Source organism: Ranitomeya imitator, chromosome 2, assembly GCF_032444005.1.
Source record: "Ranitomeya imitator isolate aRanImi1 chromosome 2, aRanImi1.pri, whole genome shotgun sequence".
Classification (NCBI taxonomy): Eukaryota; Metazoa; Chordata; class Amphibia; order Anura; family Dendrobatidae; genus Ranitomeya; species Ranitomeya imitator.
In genome coordinates, this window is record NC_091283.1 from 391,799,029 (window position 1) to 391,817,944 (window position 18,916).

Genomic DNA, 18,916 nt, shown 5'->3' on the forward strand with positions numbered 1-18,916 from the left:
TTGCTCTTTACTCCACCCAGAACTTGCACTTACTGAGTCTTAGACTCTGACTGACTGTAGTCCAGAATCATTTTCTATATAACCAGATCTAACCCTCCTAAACTGTGGGCTAATCCAATCTCACTATCTAATCCCTAGTGTAGTGCAAGCTGTATCTCTATCTACTCTATGGTTCCCCTAGTGGACAGACCTCCTGCATTCCCAGGGATGGCATTAGGCATAGCCTGTAGGAGAACCGAACACACAACACTGGCCATAGGGATAAAACATAACATTACTTTTATCACAATAATAATATTAACCCCTTATCGACCGCCGATACGCCTTTAAACGGCTGTAGTTAAGGGTACTTAAACCACAGCGCCGTTAATTAACGGCGCTGTGGAAAAAGTGTATAGCGCCCCCCAGAGTTGGATTGTCTCTGGGGTCTCGGCTGCCGAGGGTAGCCAAGACCCCAGAGAACATGATTCCGACCCCCGGGTTGCGATCACCGGTAATCGCACATCAGAGGAGAGAGAAATAAGGTCCCCGATCCCTCCACGGTACCTCCCGGTGTTCGTAGGTCCTCCCGCTTCCTCCCCCCATGGGCGCCGCCGTCTTTACCCGGAAAAAATGGCGGGCGCATGCCGAGACCACAAAGAACATAATTTGGGTCGGTTCTTACCGACCCCGTTTTGCGATGGCCGCTACTAACAGTGTAACGGTGGCCGCAAAAAAAAAAAGAATGTCCGATGTGCCATATAATTTCTCTCTCCTCTGATGTGGTCGCACACACAGCACCGCACCACATACTCTCACGCAGGCAGACAGAGACACAGCAACACTCATTTATCCGCATGCTGCCAGCAGCCGCAGCACATTCAGGAAGCAGCATCTTCGGCTCCGGCAGTTTTCTCTCTGAAACAGCCGCGCTGAATGATGACGTCATCCAGCCGCGCTGTGTCAAACAGGAAGCGCCGGGCAGCGGACAGGAAGCAGGATGGCATTTGATTCCTTCAGCTCCGCATTGCTGCCAAGCTGCAGGGATTAGCCGCCCTGCAGGGGCTCACCTCCGGGGCCCCAATGCAGCCGCTCCGGATTTATATGCGGGCACTATTAGCCTCAGCTGCGGCTAACACTGCCCACTGTGTAAAATGAATACTCACTCCTCTCCACCCCCATGGGGGTGTGGGGAAGCGTAAATATTCATTTCTCTTTAACAACGGGGACAGGCTCCTGTCTCCAGTTGCTGCTCATCTGACACCTGGCGGGCCCCCCTGATTCAGGGACCCCATAGCTGCTGGGAGTGCCGCTATTAGAGACACAACACTGGCTGGGGGCCCCTGGAACAGTGGGGACCCTAAGCAGCTGCTGGCCGGTATGCCAGCAGGTGTCAGTGCCTGAGCCCCCTGGAGAATCCTCCTGTTCTCCGGTGGGCCAGTCCAAACTTGCCTGGAGACAGCCAGTGTCTCCCAGTCTCAGATTGGATGGCCGAACTGTCAATCAACACACTGACAACTCAATATGCCCCTGCTCCAGACTGGATGACTGAGCTGTCAGTAACTGTATCCCAGAAACACTGAGAGGTGGAATCTAGCGGCAAGGGCAGGGTCCTCGCCCCTCTGTATCAGTCTGTAAATGTTAGTTTGCTTACTGTAAGTGATATCTGTAATTTGTATGTAACCCCTTCTCATGCACAGCACCATGGAATCAATGGTGCTATATAAATAAATAATAATAATGAAGTGAAGTGAGACTGGAAACCAAGAAGGACAAAAAAAGGGCGGAAGGGATAGGATGATTGTTATGATTCCACTAGTGGTGAGCGAGTATACTCGTTGCTCGGGTTTTCCTGAGCACGCTCGGGTGGCCTCCGAGTATTTGTTAGCATTCGGAGATTTAGTTTTCATCGCCGCAGCTGAATGATTTACAGCTACTAGCCATCCTGAGTACATGTTGGGGTTGCCTGGTTGCTAGGGAATCCCTACATGTAATCAAGCTGTCTAGTAGCTGTAAATCATTCAGCTGCTGAGATGAAAACTAAATCTCCGAGCACTAACAAATACTCGGAGACCACCCAAACGTGCTCTGGAAAACCCGAGCAACGAGTATACTCGCTCATCACTAGTGGAATCCTAACAATCATCCTATCCCTTCTGCCCTTTTTTGTCCTCCTTGGTTTCCAGTCTCACTTCACTTCATTATTATCATTATTTATTTATATAGCACCATTGATTCCATGGTGCTGTGCATGAGAAGGGGTTACATACAAATTACAGATATCACTTACAGTAAGCAAACTAACATTTACAGACTGATACAGAGGGGTGAGGACCCTGCCCTTGCCGCTAGATTCCACCTCTCAGTGTTTCTGGGATACAGTTACTGACAGCTCAGTCATCCAGTCTGGAGCAGGGGCATATTGAGTTGTCAGTGTGTTGATTGACAGTTCGGCCATCCAATCTGAGACTGGGAGACACTGGCTTACATTCTACAGGATGGTGGAGAAGGAGACAATAGGTTGAGGGTTGAAGGAGCTCAGGTGTTGGTGAGGCGGTAGCTTCGGTAGTGGTGAGGCAGCGGGGTCAGTGCAGGTTGTAGGCTTTCCTGAAAAAGTGGGTTTTCAGGTTCCGTCTGAAGGATCCGAATGTGGTTGATAGTCAGACGTGTTGGGGCAAAGAATTCCAGAGGATGGGGGATATAAGGGCAGCACAGTGGCTCAGTGGATAGCAGTGCAGCCTTGCAGCGCTGGGTTCAAATCCCACCAAGGACAACATCTGCAAGGAGTTTGTATGTTCTCCTCGTGTTTGCTTGGGTTTCCTCCGGGTTCTCCGGTTTCCTCCCACATTCCAAAGCCATACTGATGGGGAATGTAGATTGTGAGCCCCATTGGGGACAGTGATGATATTGTGTGCAAACTCTAAAGCGCTGCGGAATATGTTAGCGCTATATACAAATAAAGATTATTATTATTATATTCGGGAGAAGTCTTGGAGACGGTTGGGTGAGGAGCGAATGGAGAGATGGAGGTCTTGGGAGGACCGGAGATTACATGAGGGAAGATATCGGGAGATTAGTTAAGACATATATGGAGGAGACAGGTTATGGATGACTCTGTAGGTTAGTATTAGTAATTTGAACTGGATACGCTGAGGAAATGGGAGCCAGTGAAGAGATTTGCAGAGGGGGGAAGCGGAGGAGTAGCGAGGAGAGAGATGAATTAGTCAGGCAGCAGAGTTAAGGACAGATTGGAGAGGTGCAAGGGTGTTAGCAGGAAGGCCACAGAAAAAGATGCTGCAGTAGTCAAGGCGGGAGATGATGAGGGCATGCACAAGCATTTTAGTAGTTGAGGAAAGGATGGATTCTGGAGATGTTTTTGAGCTGGAGGAGGCAGGAGGTGGAAAGAGCTTGGATGTATGGTTTGAAGGACAGGGCAGAGTCAAGGGTTACTCTGAGGCAGCGGACTTCCGGTACGGGGGAAAGCGTGATGTTGTTAATTGCGATAGATAGGTCAGGTAAGGAAGATCTTTAAGATGGAGGAAAGATGATGAGTTCAGATTTGTCCACATTCAGTTGAGGAAGCGAGAGAAGAAGAAGGATGATATGGCAGATAGACACTTTGGGATTCTGGACAGCAGGAAGGTGACGTCTAAGCCAGAAAGGTAGATCTGAGAGTCATCAGCATAAAGGAATCCATGAGACTTTGAGTTGACCCAGGCCAAGTGTATAGATTGAGAAGAGTAGCGGGTCCTAGAACAGAGCCTTTGGGGACTCCAACAGATATGGGTGGGATAAGGAGGTAGCGTGGGAGACGCTGAATGTGCGGTTGGAAAGGTATGAGGAGATCCAGGATAGGGCGAGGTCTTTGATTCCAAAGGAGGAGAGGATGTGTAGTAGGAGGCAGTGGTCAACTGTGTCGAAAGCAGAGGACAGGTCTAGAAGGAGGAGTACAGAGTATTGTCCATTAGCTTTGACTGTAAGTAGGTCGTTAGTAATTTTTGTCAGGGCTGTCTCAGTTGAGTGATGGGGCGGAAACCAGATTGTAGATTGTTAAAGAGCAATTTAGATGAGAGGTGGGAGGAAAGTTCAGAGTGGACGTGCTGCTCCAGGAGTTTGGAAGCGAATGGGAGCAGCGATATTGGGTGATAGCTGGACATAGCAGTTAGATCGAGGGTTGGCTTTTTAAGGAGAGGCGTAATTGTGGCATGTTTGAAAGCAGAAGGGAAGGTGCCAGAAGTTAGTGATATGTTGAAGAGGTGGGTTAGGGATGGGATAAGAGTGGTTTACAACCTGTACTGGGAGCAAAAGGGGCAGTACTGCAAAATGGTGCATAATTAGTAAGAAAGTAGTAATAAATGGGTTAAATTAATTAAAAAGCACCAAAGTTGAGCATGTAACAAAAAAATAATAGGTGGCTGAGGAGCACCTGTTATACAAATAACCTACAATAATTGTGTACAGCAAAGAAAAGGTACAAAAGTACTATATATGATTGAATAGAAATAGTACATAAAAGACAAGTCTTTGAAAAATAAGGGAAACGCTAGAGAGCCAAAAACACAGCAGGAGGGAAAGTTAGTACATTATACTGATGGTGGAAGAACAATAAACACAAAAAAAGTACATAATGGGAGAATGATGTCATTCAACCTATAACATACAAGCCCAGTAATGTTGGTATATAGTGAGGTAAAGCTAGAGTTTGTGAATAAGGGCTGCAAATATGAAGAGGAAAAAGTAAAGGACTAATATTTATCCATATGTTCCTCATGCCTGGATGGCGTCGGCCCCAAAGCGCGTTTCGGCACTATATAACCTACCTTGAGCCAATCAGAACTGCTCTGTCACAATATATCATTGCCGAAAATGGAGTGGCCACTGAACAGCTTCGGAAGGCTAACACACCCTGCTCCACGTCATTGGAGGTGGGATGGGTCACGTGACCGCAAACCCGACCTTGTCAAAGATGAGGGCAGGGAGGGTGAGACGAGAGCCACACCATGCCCGGATATAGACGCGGTAGTGAATGTGCTGGGCCGATGGAGATTAGCGCATGTGCACAGGCAAGAAAGGTAGAGACTTATTGAAAGATGCCCAGGCAGGAGGAATGAGGCAAGAAAGCAGATTGGAACCAGAGATGAAGAATCAGGGCTGGGAAAGGGGAACTAGAACCATCTTGTATACATGTGACAGACTGTGTGCACTGAGGATCACTTTTGGATCAGTTTTTACATACAGACCACAATGATGTCAGTTTGTCTGTATGTTATTGCTGATCGCTTTATATTTAATCCTTTACTAATTCTCTCTCTTTGTATGGTCTTTTCGTTATTGTTCCCCCCCCCCTCCCTTTTCCCCTTCCAGTTCCTCTCCATTACCTGTACTGGGTAACTCCTGTATATGGGGTAAATATCCTCCATATCCACGCTCTTTTCTGCAGATCCTGATATCCCTGACCCTGTGCACATGTGACTGCTGGGTCAGTTACATCCGCCGCTTTACGTGCACACTTCTATACTGTTGCTTTTATTATTTTTAAGTCATTAGTATCATTATTTCTTAGCAAAAAGAGAAAAATATGCGGCACTCACCCTTCTTTGTGCTGAGCATTCGTGTTCTTTATTGGAATAAAATGGTAGAATGCATTATACATCCACTATAACATCAGGTGTATAGGAGGGTGCGGTATTGGAGACAGGACCTGTCTCCAATACCGCATATTTTTCTCTTTTTGCTTGGAATACTATTCAGCTATATGCTATTGTGACGCCCGAGAGACCGGGGTACCCAGCACCGGACCAATGGGGTCTGTCTCTTGAGGGGGATGTCACGGGTGGCTTGACCCGATGCTGTGGCCTCAGGCAATGCACAGTGTAAAGGGTATTATGAGGGAACAGGCACTTACTTGATCAGCAGCAGGTTCTCCCAGCGGTGATGATCCCAATCCCGGATAGATGGCTATTGTCCAAATGAAAGACTGAGGCACTGAAACGTTTAACCAGTTTTCTTTAACAAAAAAAGGATTTACAACCAGTCCTGTCACCGGAGTCTGTATGGGAACTCTGAGTTACTTTGACCCTGCCGGGGTCTTCGCCTCTTATTGTACGCAATATCTGTGTGGCCCTGCTGCTGTATGTGAACTGGCTGCCGGCCCAATCTGTCCCCTCCGGGTCCTGGTTCGACGGGCAACCCGAGTCCTTTTATCGGCTTACCCCCTCCGGGAGTACCGCTGAACTCTGTGTCTGTTGCTGCGTCCGACCCTAGTGAAGCTGATATCACCTCACGTTTTTCCGGTTGCTGTATTATATGTAATGAATACAGCCACGGATCCGGTATCCGTCTTTGCGCCTGTTCTGGGTAGTGATTAATGCTACCCGGTTCTCACAATGTCCTTTTTCTCTATCCCTCTTCTCCTCAGGCCGGTGATTTGGGCCTGGAAACCGTCATAGGGCTGTTAGAAATTCAGCTGTATGACCTCTCACTTTCAGCTCCTTAGCCCAACTGCCCAACTGCCAGTTCTTCTCTCAGACCAGAATGGATCAAGGGGAGTCTCTGGAGCTCCCCCTTCTGGCCGGAGGAGGTAGTGCAGTCTTGCTATTTTAGTATTTGTATTCAGTGTCAGTAACTATATTTGTGGCAAATACCTCTAGGGGTGCCACATTCCCCCTTAGTTAAGAACAGTACTCCGGGACTGTGGGACGATAACATTTTGAAATAACAATTAATATGTACAGAGTCTTAAAAATGAAAAGTTACAAAAACCACTCAAGGAAACAAAAATAGAGTTCTGTAAAAAGTCACTTCAAATAGCGTCCATTAATACAGTCCTATCCTTGAAGGTACTAGGAAAGGCACTGCACTTTGTGTCCAGGAATTTAGTTCCATTTTTCCAACGGAGTTACCAATATAAAGTCTAAAGAAAGTTCAAAAAGAGCAAAAAGCAAAGTTCAAAAAGCAGTCTTTCCGGAGCTTTGATTTAGTGCCTCCGGGCTGATAAAAAGTTCAAGAATATGCAAGAAGTTCATACAGACAAGTCTCTGTAGGTACTGGGCTTAAACGTTGCAGAATGATAACAATGACTGACTATAGTTTTATAGTTGGTAATCTGCATACCTGGCCGGTAATTGACCCTGGGTACTATGCTGTGATCTACGTAACAGCGGTATCTCTCCATGTGGTGTACTACTGTCTACTGCGGATGTAGTATCTGCCCGCTCTGCTAAAGATAATTCCACGACTATGGAGTTGGCAAGTCCACCGTGAATGGGATCACTCTGATCAGGAATCTGTTCTTCCTGGCCTGGAATCTCCTGTAGTACGGGGTCAGCCTCTTCCTGTCTTGGGACTTCTGGTATTGGGTTCGGTGTTGGGTAAAAGGCCACCATGGGAACCACTACTGCACCATGGTATGTTAGTAGGGTTTTGGGAAAGTCTCCTATACAGGTGTGATACATTTCCTCTTCTTTTTCCTTTACTGGTTGGACCTGCATGGGTTGAATAACTTCTGGTTCTGGCTGGACAACTTCTGTCTCTTTCAATGCTTCCGGACATAATTTAAGATTGTCTCTTGACACTAGTACAGATGATAAGCCCCCGTTTTTGCTAATGAGACACATTTTAGGATTATCCATTCTTGTTGGTAAAACTGTGTAGGGTACGGCTTCCCACTGATTGTCTAGTTTATTGGTTCGACGATTTCTCTTGAGCACTTGGTCACCCGGTCTTAATGGGGTCGCTAGAGCATTCTGGTTGAAAGTTCGCTCTTGTCTTTCTCTAGTTTGCTGAAGACTTCTTTCCACACTCTCTTGCACTTGGCGATACTGCTTTTGCCGTATGATATCCCAATTGAAGTCTTGGACTTCTGCATCTGGTTTCAGAATTCCCATTTCTAGATCGATTGGTAATTGGCCGGGTCTTGCACGCATAAGGTAAGCTGGGGTGCAATTGGTGGAACTCACCGGGACATGATTATACAGATCCACCAAGTCAGGCAATTTCTCTGGCCATTGATTCCTTTCTGCCTCAGGTAAAGTCTTTAGTAGTTCTATTACAATATGGTTCATCTTCTCGCATAAGCCGTTTGTTTGTGGATGATAGGCCGCCGTCCGGATCTTTTTGCAACCATACATATAACAGAATTCTCTGAAGATCTCTGATTCAAAGGCTGTACCTTGGTCGGTGAGAACCTGTTCCGGATATCCATGGGGTCTACAAAAGTACGTTTGGAACGCTTTGGCTGCTGTTTTTGCTGTCAGATCTTTTACGGGTACTACTACCAAGAAGCGTGAATAATGGTCCACGATGGTCAAGGCATAGACATAGCCTGACCGGCTTGGTATTAACTTCACGTGGTCTATGGCTACAAGTTCAAGTGGTTGTTTGGTGATTATGGGCTGCAGTGGTGCTCTTTGGTTATTTTGATCGTTTCTTCTGAGGTTGCACGGGCCACAATTTCTGCACCACTGTTCGATTGATTTTCTCATCCTGACCCAATAAAATCTTTCTCTTAGAAGTACTTCTAACTTTTTCCAACCGAAGTGACCAGCACCATTATGGTAAGCTTTGAGGACCATCTTCACATCTTGTTTAGGCACGATAATCTGCCAAACCAATTCATGTGTTTTCGGATTGGTGTACCTTCTACAGAGCTTCCCTTGATACAGGAACATTTTGCCTCTCTCTTTCCAGAGTTGATGCGTCTCTTCTGGGGCATCCTCATCGGGATATGCACTTTGCTCAGTTAACAGTTCCTTCACCAACTTCACAGCCGGATTGCTGTCTTGGGTGTCAGCCCATCTATGGTGTGCTAACGAATTAAAATTCACCTCTTGTTGTTTCTGATAGGTACTTGACTGATGATGTTTCGCCTTGGGATGATGGAAGGCTGGTAGTTCAATTTCTTCAAGCTCCCCCGTTTCTTCTTCTACATCTCTCAAGTGTGGCATCCGGGATAGGGCATCGGCATTTCCATTCTTGCGACCTGCTCGATACTTGATTATGAAGTTGTAATTAGATAACCGGGCTATCCATCGCTGTTCTAACACACCTAATTTGGCTGTGTCCAGGTGGGTCAACGGATTGTTGTCAGTATAGACAATAAATTCTGCAGCGGCCAGATAGTGTTTGAAACGTTCAGTCACAGCCCAAACTACTGCCAGTAGTTCCAATTTGAAGGAGCTGTAATTTTCTGAATTTCTTTCAGTAGGCCGGAGCTTTCTACTTGCAAAGGCGATGACTTTCTCCCGACCTTCTTGCTTTTGTGACAGCACTGCTCCTAGTCCCTCATTACTGGCATCGGTGTAGAGGATGAAAGGTTGATGGTAATCTGGGTATGCCAGAACCTCTTCTCCGGTTAGTGCCTTCTTTAGTTGTTCAAAGGAGTCTTCCCTTTCATCGTTCCACTGAAAAGGAGGGTTTCGGTTTGAAGGTTTCTTCGTCTGCCCTACCAAGGCGTCTTGCAAGGGTGCTGCCAATTTGGTAAATCCTTTTATAAATCTGCGATAGTAACCCACCAATCCCAGGAATTGCCTCACTTCTTTTGCGTTGGTAGGTCCCTTATGGCGCTTATTTTCTCGGGATCCGGTGCTACTCCCTCCGAACTCACGATGTGTCCCAGGTACTGTACCTTTGGCTTGAGAAGGTGACATTTGGATGGCTTGATTTTCATGCCATACCTGGATAAGGCTTCGAACACTTCTGCCAGGTCTATTAAGTGTTGTTCGTAAGTCTTTGAGTAGACGATCACATCATCTAGGTACAGGAGGACGGTCTCGAAGTTCTTGTGTCTGAGGCAGCATTCCATCAGCCGCTGGAAGGTACCGGATGCGTTGCAGAGTCCGAATGGCATGCGATTAAATTCACATAGACCCATTGGTGTGGTGAATGCCGTCTTTTCCTTATCTCTCTCAGCCACAGGGACTTGCCAATACCCGCTTGTTAAGTCTAAGGTGGAAAAATAATTAGCAGATTTCAAAGCAGTCAAGGACTCTTCTATCCTAGGCAAGGGGTAGGCGTCTTTATGGGTGATGTTATTAATCCGCCGGTAGTCTACGCACATTCTCATGGTTCCGTCCTTTTTTTTGACAAGCACTAGAGGGGCTGCCCAGGGGCTACAGCTGTCTCTTATTACCCCGGCCTGTTTCATCTCCCTCAGCATATCTTTTGCACATTGATAGTGAGCGGGCGGTATGGGTCTATATCTTTCTTTTATTGGGGGATGGTCACTGGTGGGGATTGTGTGTTCTACCCCTTCTATCCGTCCGAAGTCCAATGGGTGTTTACTGAAGACTTGTTCATATTCCGTCACTAGCCTATACACCCCTTGTTTTTGATGGGTAGGTGTTGAATTTATGCCCACGTGTAGCTGTTGACACCAATCCTCCAATTCTCCGTCTGAGCCGTTGCCTTCCACCTGACAGGTTGGTTCTAAGGGCTCAATGGTTGTGATGGCATTGTTGTCAACAGTATATAGCTTTGCCACTGTAGCATACCTTGGCAAAGTGACCTCTTCCTCTCCACAGTTCAAAAGTCGTACCGACACTCGTCCCCGGTGTACCTCGACTACCCCTCGTGCTGTGAGTATAGTGGGCCTGCTGTCGGTGTACACTGGTTCTATTAAGGCTTGATAATCTCGTCCCTTAGTACCAATGGCTGCTCTACACCATACCAGCATTTCTGTTTTTGGTGGGATTACAATAGATGTTGGATCACTTACCCTCACACTGCCGATTTCTCCACCTGCAACTTCTACCTGTTGCCTTAACATCAATACTTTTATTTCCCTTTGGAGAACTCTCTGCTGGCAGGATTGGGCAGTTTCAGCAATTTGCTGTAAGACAGAAATAACTTCGGAAAAGCAGTTCTCTAACACATTCATTCCTATCAATACAGTTGGTTCACAGTTCCGCCGGTCAACAGCAACAACAATTATACCCTGTTTCTTCAATTCTACTTTACCCATCTTTATGGTCATCTCCCTGAATCCTAGTTTCGGTACCAACTTACCATTACTGGCCCATATATCTAGTTCAACATCAGAGGGCCCTTTATCAATATCTGCATCAGCCCAGTACCTCTTATAAAGGATATACGGTATAGATGAAATCTGGGAACCTGTGTCCAGCAAAGCGTTGAGGGGAATTCCGTCCAGCACGATAGGGATAATGGGTCGTCCTCCGATGTACCTGTCGTACCAGGGTGTTGGGCCTTGAAAGTTCATTCCTGCGAAGCGGCCCGCATTCACAGGGGATTCCCGTTTAAATCACAATCTCGTGCAAAGTGGCCTGGCTGCTGGCAACGGCGGCAAATGGGCTGTCCATCCGGTTGGTAGCGGTCGCGGGGTCGTCCTCTCCATGTCGGGTATCTCCAGGGTCTCATCCATGGAACATCCTCTCTATGGTTTGCGAACTCTATCTTGGGTCCTCTCATCTCCTGCATGGTTTTAGCCATTGAAGCAAAAACATCAGTTAAAGAGTCAAGCTTTTGTTGAAGAGCCTCATTAGTACTGGTCCCCAGGGGCTTAGCAATGGCCCCGGACATAGCTGATGTCACTGGCACTCCCTGTTGTTGAGGTGCCTCTGCCATAGGTTGCGCAGGATCCTGATCCCGAGGTGCCTCTGCCAGCTGGAGACGTATAGCGCTCTCCTTTAATTGAGCAAATGTCAATTCAGGGTTCTTAAAAACAAGCATGCTCACATGCCCCCGGTGAGAAGGGGTGTAGAGTCCCTCCATAAATTGATCTCTTAGCAGTTTATCCGCTCCGGTGTTAAAAATGGGTTCAGCCAGTGTAAGTGATTTAAGGGCTTCCTGCAGGTTTAAGGCAAAGTCTCTCACGCCCTCATTAACTTTTTGTTTGCAATTAAAGAATCGTATTTTAGCTTTGCTGCTGGCAGTGGTTTCAAATGTAGCTTTTAATCCAGCAAATATGCGTTCAACCGTGCCTTTTAGATCAGCTGCCCATGCTGTGACTTCTCGCTTAGCATGGCCACTTAACTGCATCATCAGGAGACTAACACGCTGAACTTCACCCACGGGGAACATGTTAAAATGGGCCAGCATCTTTTCTCTGAAATCGTCAAAGGTATTAGGCTCACCTTCATACATTGGAAGCCACGGGCCACCTGGGGTATATGGCATCAGCACCGGCATGATGGGCGCCACTCCTTGCACCGCTGCGCTACCGGACTCTCTATCGACACTCTGTCTTTCAGCTGCATTAGCGCCGCCGGGTGCTGCGGCGTCTCCGTGCTGCGACATACTGTGCCCCCTTAGTTAATCCGGACCCTTCCGGTCCTCCGCTTCCGTCGGGATAGTGTAGATTCGTTCTGCTGTGCAGCAGGATTGGTTTTCCCCTTGCTCTGATGTCAGAGCGCTCAGCTTGGTGCCGCCCACAATGACACGCCCCCTGCTGCTCCAGCCCGCTGCGCGCTCTGTAATGGTGGATTCTGAAGTTTTTCAGTTAGGTAATGGCATAGCTCAATTAACAATCTCGCGCCTAACGGTTATGAGGTGATTACCTCAGGGGATGGCGGCCATCTTTACTCCATTATAACCAATGGGGAAAAGTCACTTTCAATAGTTTTTAATGGGAAATGGAATTTTCTTTAATAAAGTCAATTTTCACGATTTTTCATCCAAGTTTTCAAAGTTTTGGGCTCCAATCACGGCACACAATACCCGGTATATGGGCTGGCTCTATCCTGTTCGTGACGCCAATTGTGACGCCCGAGAGACCGGGGTACCCAGCACCGGACCAATGGGGTCTGTCTCTTGAGGGGGATGTCACGGGTGGCTTGACCCGGTGCTGTGGCCTCAGGCAATGCACAGTGTAAAGGGTATTATGAGGGAACAGGCACTTACTTGATCAGCAGCAGGTTCTCCCAGCGGTGATGATCCCAATCCCGGATAGATGGCTATTGTCCAAATGAAAGACTGAGGCACTGAAACGTTTAACCAGTTTACTTTAACAAAAAAAGGATTTACAACCAGTCCTGTCACCGGAGTCTGTATGGGAACTCTGAGTTACTTTGACCCTGCCGGGGTCTTCGCCTCTTATTGTACGCAATATCTGTGTGGCCCTGCTGCTGTATGTGAACTGGCTGCCGGCCCAATCTGTCCCCTCCGGGTCCTGGTTCGACGGGCAACCCGAGTCCTTTTATCGGCTTACCCCCTCCGGGAGTACCGCTGAACTCTGTGTCTGTTGCTGCGTCCGACCCTAGTGAAGCTGATATCACCTCACGTTTTTCCGGTTGCTGTATTATATGTAATGAATACAGCCACGGATCCGGTATCCGTCTTTGCGCCTGTTCTGGGTAGTGATTAATGCTACCCGGTTCTCACAATGTCCTTTTTCTCTATCCCTCTTCTCCTCAGGCCGGTGATTTGGGCCTGGAAACCGACATAGGGCTGTTAGAAATTCAGCTGTATGACCTCTCACTTTCAGCTCCTTAGCCCAACTGCCCAACTGCCAGTTCTTCTCTCAGACCAGAATGGATCAAGGGGAGTCTCTGGAGCTCCCCCTTCTGGCCGGAGGAGGTAGTGCAGTCTTGCTATTTTAGTATTTGTGTTCAGTGTCAGTAACTATATTTGTGGCAAATACCTCTAGGGGTGCCACATTATTAATGCAGAGCACCATATACCCATTGGCTTCGTGACACCTGCAGACCGGTCTTTCATCAGAGTCTCTGTCCATGAGAGTTAATACTTCTCTGGTGCCGTTCCTCTGCTCATTTCTCTTTTATTGGAATCATTATTTCTTCCCTGACACACATCCCCTTCTCGGTTTTCTCGATTTATGCAGCGCCTTTCTGGGACAATCACATTTACTCGGATTACAATTTTCTGTAGCTTGTATCATTATCTTTTACTGACATCCCCAGTTCTGCCGTCCCGATCTCTGTGGATGTTCCCTGCATTTATAATTTTATATTGTTTTTTTTCATGCAATATTTATTTAACAAAGAGTCAGTTAATGTAGATTTTCTTTTTAGATTATTTCTGGGTTTTTGGTGCCGGGTTGGAGATATTTTGTGACAAATATCTGTATGTGCCTATAATCGGACTGTGTGTTATACTGAGGGCAGGATGAGGCCATGACTCGATGTAGTGATCATGTGACGCCGGTAACAGCTCCGGAGATTTCTTAGGCTACTTTCACACTAGTGTCGGGCTCGGTCCGTTGCAGTGCATCAGACCGAGGTTACCGACGCTAGCGTTGTCTCCGCCGCACAACGGGTGCAGCGGATGCTGCTTTTCAGCGCATCCGCTGCCCCATTGTGAGGTGCGGGGAGGAGGGGGCGGAGTTCCGGCCGCGCATGCGCGGTCGTAAAAGACGGACACGTCGCACAAAAAACGTTACATGTAGCTTTTTTTGTGCCGACGGTCCGCCAAAGCACGACGCATCCGTCGCACGACGGATGCGACGTGTGGCAATCCGTCGCAATGCGTTGTCAATACAAGTCTATGGGGGAAAAACGCATCCTGCAAGCACTTTTGCAGAATGCGCTTTTTCTGAAAAACGACGCATTGTGACGGATTGCAGTTAACGCTAGTGTGAAAGTAGCCTTACATGGGATCTTTATGATGTTACTTAGTCATCTTCTCCCCATTCAGGTCCCTACAATATCGGATCCTCTCAATGGAGATCTTCTATATAGGAGAATTCTCCTGAGTGACCCTATAAGGATGGATAGGGACAGGGACAAGATGGCGGAGAGGATATTACACATCACCCTAGACACCCTGTTCCGGCTGACTGGAGAGGTGAGAGATTCTGATGACGTCACATTACATCATTCTTATCTATGGGAATAACAGGTGGACAGAACTGGAGAGGTGATGACTCTGGAAATGTCTGTAGTGAGGTTTATTAATTTGTCTCTCCATAACCAGGATTACACAGTAGTGAAGAAGACCTCTAGTGAGCGCTGTCAGGACCCTGTGACTGAGGGATGGGGAAGACCCCTGAGCCCAATCATGGGGCCTCCACCTCACCCCCTGATACATGAGGATATCAATGACCAGAAGATCCTAGAACTCACCTACAAGATGATTGAGCTGCTGACTGGAGAGGTGACACTGCTGGGAATGCTGGGACATTATACAGTAACGCTATGGAGGGATCATAGGATGATGATATCATTGTATGTGTCAGGTTCCTATAAGGTGTCAGGATGTCGCCATCTATTTCTCCATGGAGGAGTGGGAATATTTAGAAGGACACAAAGATCTGTACAAGGACGTCATGATGGAGGTTCCCCAGCCCCGCACATCACCAGGTAATAGACAGGACTAAATACACACGGACTATAATTATCTGTATGTAAAGAATGAATTCAGTCCTTGTATGTGTTTCTTTCAGTTCGATCCAGTAAGAGGACAACACCAGAGAGATGTCCCCGTCCTTTTCTACCACAGGACTGTAAACAAGAAGATCTCAATGTTCCTCAGGATCATAAGGTAGATCGAGCGAAGGTGTCATGACATCTCCCTATGAGGTGTGGAAGGCTGTGAAGGTCTTGTGTTCAGTCTTGTTTAATCCACGAGTATAAGGGAAGAGTCAGATGTATAACTCGGATGGGGATATACAATACACTAACTGGCCGGCGGCTCTCCCGTCCCAAGCATGACAGCATGTATTTCTACACAACTGTTACACTTGGACTGCACATGTAATATCATGCCCCAAGTGCTAACAATGAGTAATAGCACAACCTCACTCTACAGAGCTCCATACAGGAAGCATGCACTACAGCTACAGTCTATTGTGTACAGGGGCTGGCTGGCAAATTTTACCCTGGGGGGCAAGAACACATCAGTGGCCCATGAGTAGCGGCCCATCCTTAAAGGGGTTGTCGGATCTTATGCTACATGTCTACAGTCACTATGTGTGAATCCTCATATCGTGCGCACTGTGCGCTGTGAAGATTCTCTGGTGCCGGCGCCGGGAACAGATGGTCTTGTGACCGCAAGCATGCAATATATATATATTCCCAGCCACATTCCGACAAGACTGTTTCTGGCCTTGTTCAATACAGTTGCATTAGGTCATGCAAGTCTAGTCAGCATGTGACCGCATGTATGCAAATCACAAACTTGCAGTCACACACCAGCTGAATAAGCACAGCACTGCGAACAATGTGAGGATTCACAAGTCTGCAGTCACATAGAATGACACAAAGTGAATGCACCAATGACACACACACAGCCCCACTGTTTAATGACACACACACACCACAGTCCTTGAAATGCGCTAGCAGTAAAACACTTTGCCCAATACTCTCTTCCCTCCTCTCCCCTTGTCAGGCCATGTAATCTTCAGCTCATATGTGGATCACTGCTCACCATTCCCGCTGTTCGCCGCCCATACAGTACCTCCATAACGGCACCATACAAAACCTCCATAACACCACCATAGAGTACCCCCTTAACATCACCATAAGAACCTTCAAACAAGGCTGCCACTAGGAATTTTGGGGCCCCATACTGGCCAAATTTTCGGGGCCCATTGAGACTCTGCCCAGGCTCCAACCCCAGCCTCGCCTCCACCCCTCGAACTGTCCACAGTCCCACTGCTCTCTCTTGGAAAAACTCCACTTCTCACCAATCACACATTAACCGTTCCCATCACCAGATCACACATATAGCCAGCAGCTTTTGTTTTGGCTAAAGGATTTTTCTAATCTGCCACCACGACAAGGTAGACTCATTTGGCCGGGCCCTACTCTACGCTAACCTACTAAAAATTTGTTAAAATATGCAATACAATTTAGGTATATTTTTATTTATTTTTCAATTTCTTAAATGACCAATAATGTCACATCCAAAGGTACAAATGCCACCGTACCATGACCAGACACCATATTTCCACCACAGTGACCCAACAATATCACATACAAGGGACACATACAACCGCACCATGTCCAGACCACACATTACCACCACACGGTGACCAATAATACCACATACAAGGAACAAATACCAACACAACATGACCAGACCACACATTACCACCACATTGTGACCTATAATACCACATACAAGGAACAAATACTGCCACACCATGTCCAGATCACATATTACCACCACAGTGACCGACTAATATCACATACAAGGGACAGACACCATCGCACCATATCAAGATCACATATTACCACTACATGTGACCAATAATGCCACATACAGGGAACAAATACCGCCACAGCATGACCAGTCCACATACTACCACCACTACCACCACAGTTACCGAATAATAGCACATACAAGAGACAAATACTGCAATGCCATGACCGAACCAAATATTACCACAACATAGTGACTGAATACTACAATGCTGATCATTAATAAAAAAAAAAAACAAAAAAAAAAACACAATACTATCACCAAAAGTGCCACTATGCACAGGAGATCTGTACTTAGTATGCAGTGTCAGTGTACAGGTAATACAGTGATCTCCAGTGACAATATACACAGGACCTCTGTATATAGTGCCAGTGTACAGGTTATACCGTGATCACTGGTGACATTGTACACAGGAACTCTGTATATAGTGTATAGTGTCAGTGTACAGGTAACACTGACTCACCAGTGACGTCTCTAGGTGAAGTACTTCAGCTTCGCTTTTCATCCTCAACCATTACAGACCGCCATCACATCTTCCAGCCAGGATGGGTCTCTGCAGGAAATAACACAGTTATCTAGAGCTCCGCTTGCAGAACACACTACTTATTTTTTTCCCAACTTCTACACTGCACCAGATGAAGAAAAAAGGGTGACATAATGTCGCTCTGCACAGTAACAGGACCGCCCCCTCATTTAAAACAGTATCCTCAAAAAATAAAATAAATAAATCACTGCAGTAATAATATCCCTTAATTAGCCCCTATGGTAATAATATCCCCCATCCTGGCCCCGTGTATCTCATTCCTGGCTCCAGCCTTATGTTCTCCCATTCTGCCCCCATATGATCTCCGCATCCTGCCCCATCTGTCCCATGATCCTGCCCCATCTGTCCCATCCTACCACCCCATCTGTCTCCATCGTATCCATCCTGCACCATGTGTCTCCATCCTGCACCATCTGTCTCCATATTCCTGCCCTATTTGTCTCCATCCTGCCCCCATATCTCCCATGCCCCCGTGTCTCACATTCTGCCCCGTGTCTTCATCCTGCCCCCTGTGTCGTTTGCATTCCTGCCTCATGTTGTTTCCATTCTTGCCCCCAGTGTTGTTTCCATTCCCGTACCCTGTGTTGTTTCCATGCCTGGCCCGTGTTGTTTCCATTCCAGCCCCGTGTTTCCGTTCTTGTCCCCCAGTGTTGTTTCCATTCCTGCCCCAGTGTTGTTTCCATTCTTGCCCCCAGTGTTGTTTCCATTCTTGCCCCCTGTGTTGTTTCCATTCCTGCTCCCAGTGTTGTTTCCATTCCTGCTCCCAGTGTTGTTTCCATTCCTGCCCCGTGTTGTTTCCATTCCTGCCCCGTGTCTCCATTCCTGCCCCCTGTGTTGTTTCCATTCCTGCCCCGTGTCTCCATTCCTGCCCCGTGTTGTTTCCATTCCTGCCCCGTGTCTCCATTCCCGCCCCCAGTGTTGTTTCCATTTCTGCCGTGTTGTTTCCATTCCTGCCCCAGACCTGCCGCATTAAATAAAAATAAAAAAACACCTTTCTCCTTACCTGGCCACGGTCCAGCACCGACATCCATCCCTTGCATTACAGCGCGGACTCGCCGGCGAATAACAATGACGTCTCCATCCTGCACCATGATCCTGCCCTATCTGCCTCCATTCTGCCCCATCTCTCTCCATATTCCTGCCCTATTTGTCTCCATCCTGCCCCCATATCTCCCATGCCCCCGTGTCTCACATTCTGCCCCTTGAGTCTTCATCTTGGCCCCTGTGTCTCCATCTTGGCCCCTGTGTCTCCATCCTGGCCCCTGTGTCATTTGC

The 18,916-nt window shown here is 47.3% G+C and overlaps 1 protein-coding gene across 1 annotated transcript in view; it reads left to right on the forward strand.

The window, feature by feature from the left end:
- The window catches only part of LOC138666991 (zinc finger protein 665-like), a 103,544-nt gene that overhangs the window by 19,194 nt on the left and 65,434 nt on the right, over positions 1-18,916 (forward strand). The window contains exons 6-9 of the mRNA XM_069755200.1: positions 14,590-14,739; positions 14,869-15,048; positions 15,131-15,254; positions 15,338-15,435. Of these exons, the coding sequence (XP_069611301.1) occupies positions 14,590-14,739; positions 14,869-15,048; positions 15,131-15,254; positions 15,338-15,435 (552 nt within the window). The remainder of the gene's footprint in view (positions 1-14,589; positions 14,740-14,868; positions 15,049-15,130; positions 15,255-15,337; positions 15,436-18,916) is intronic.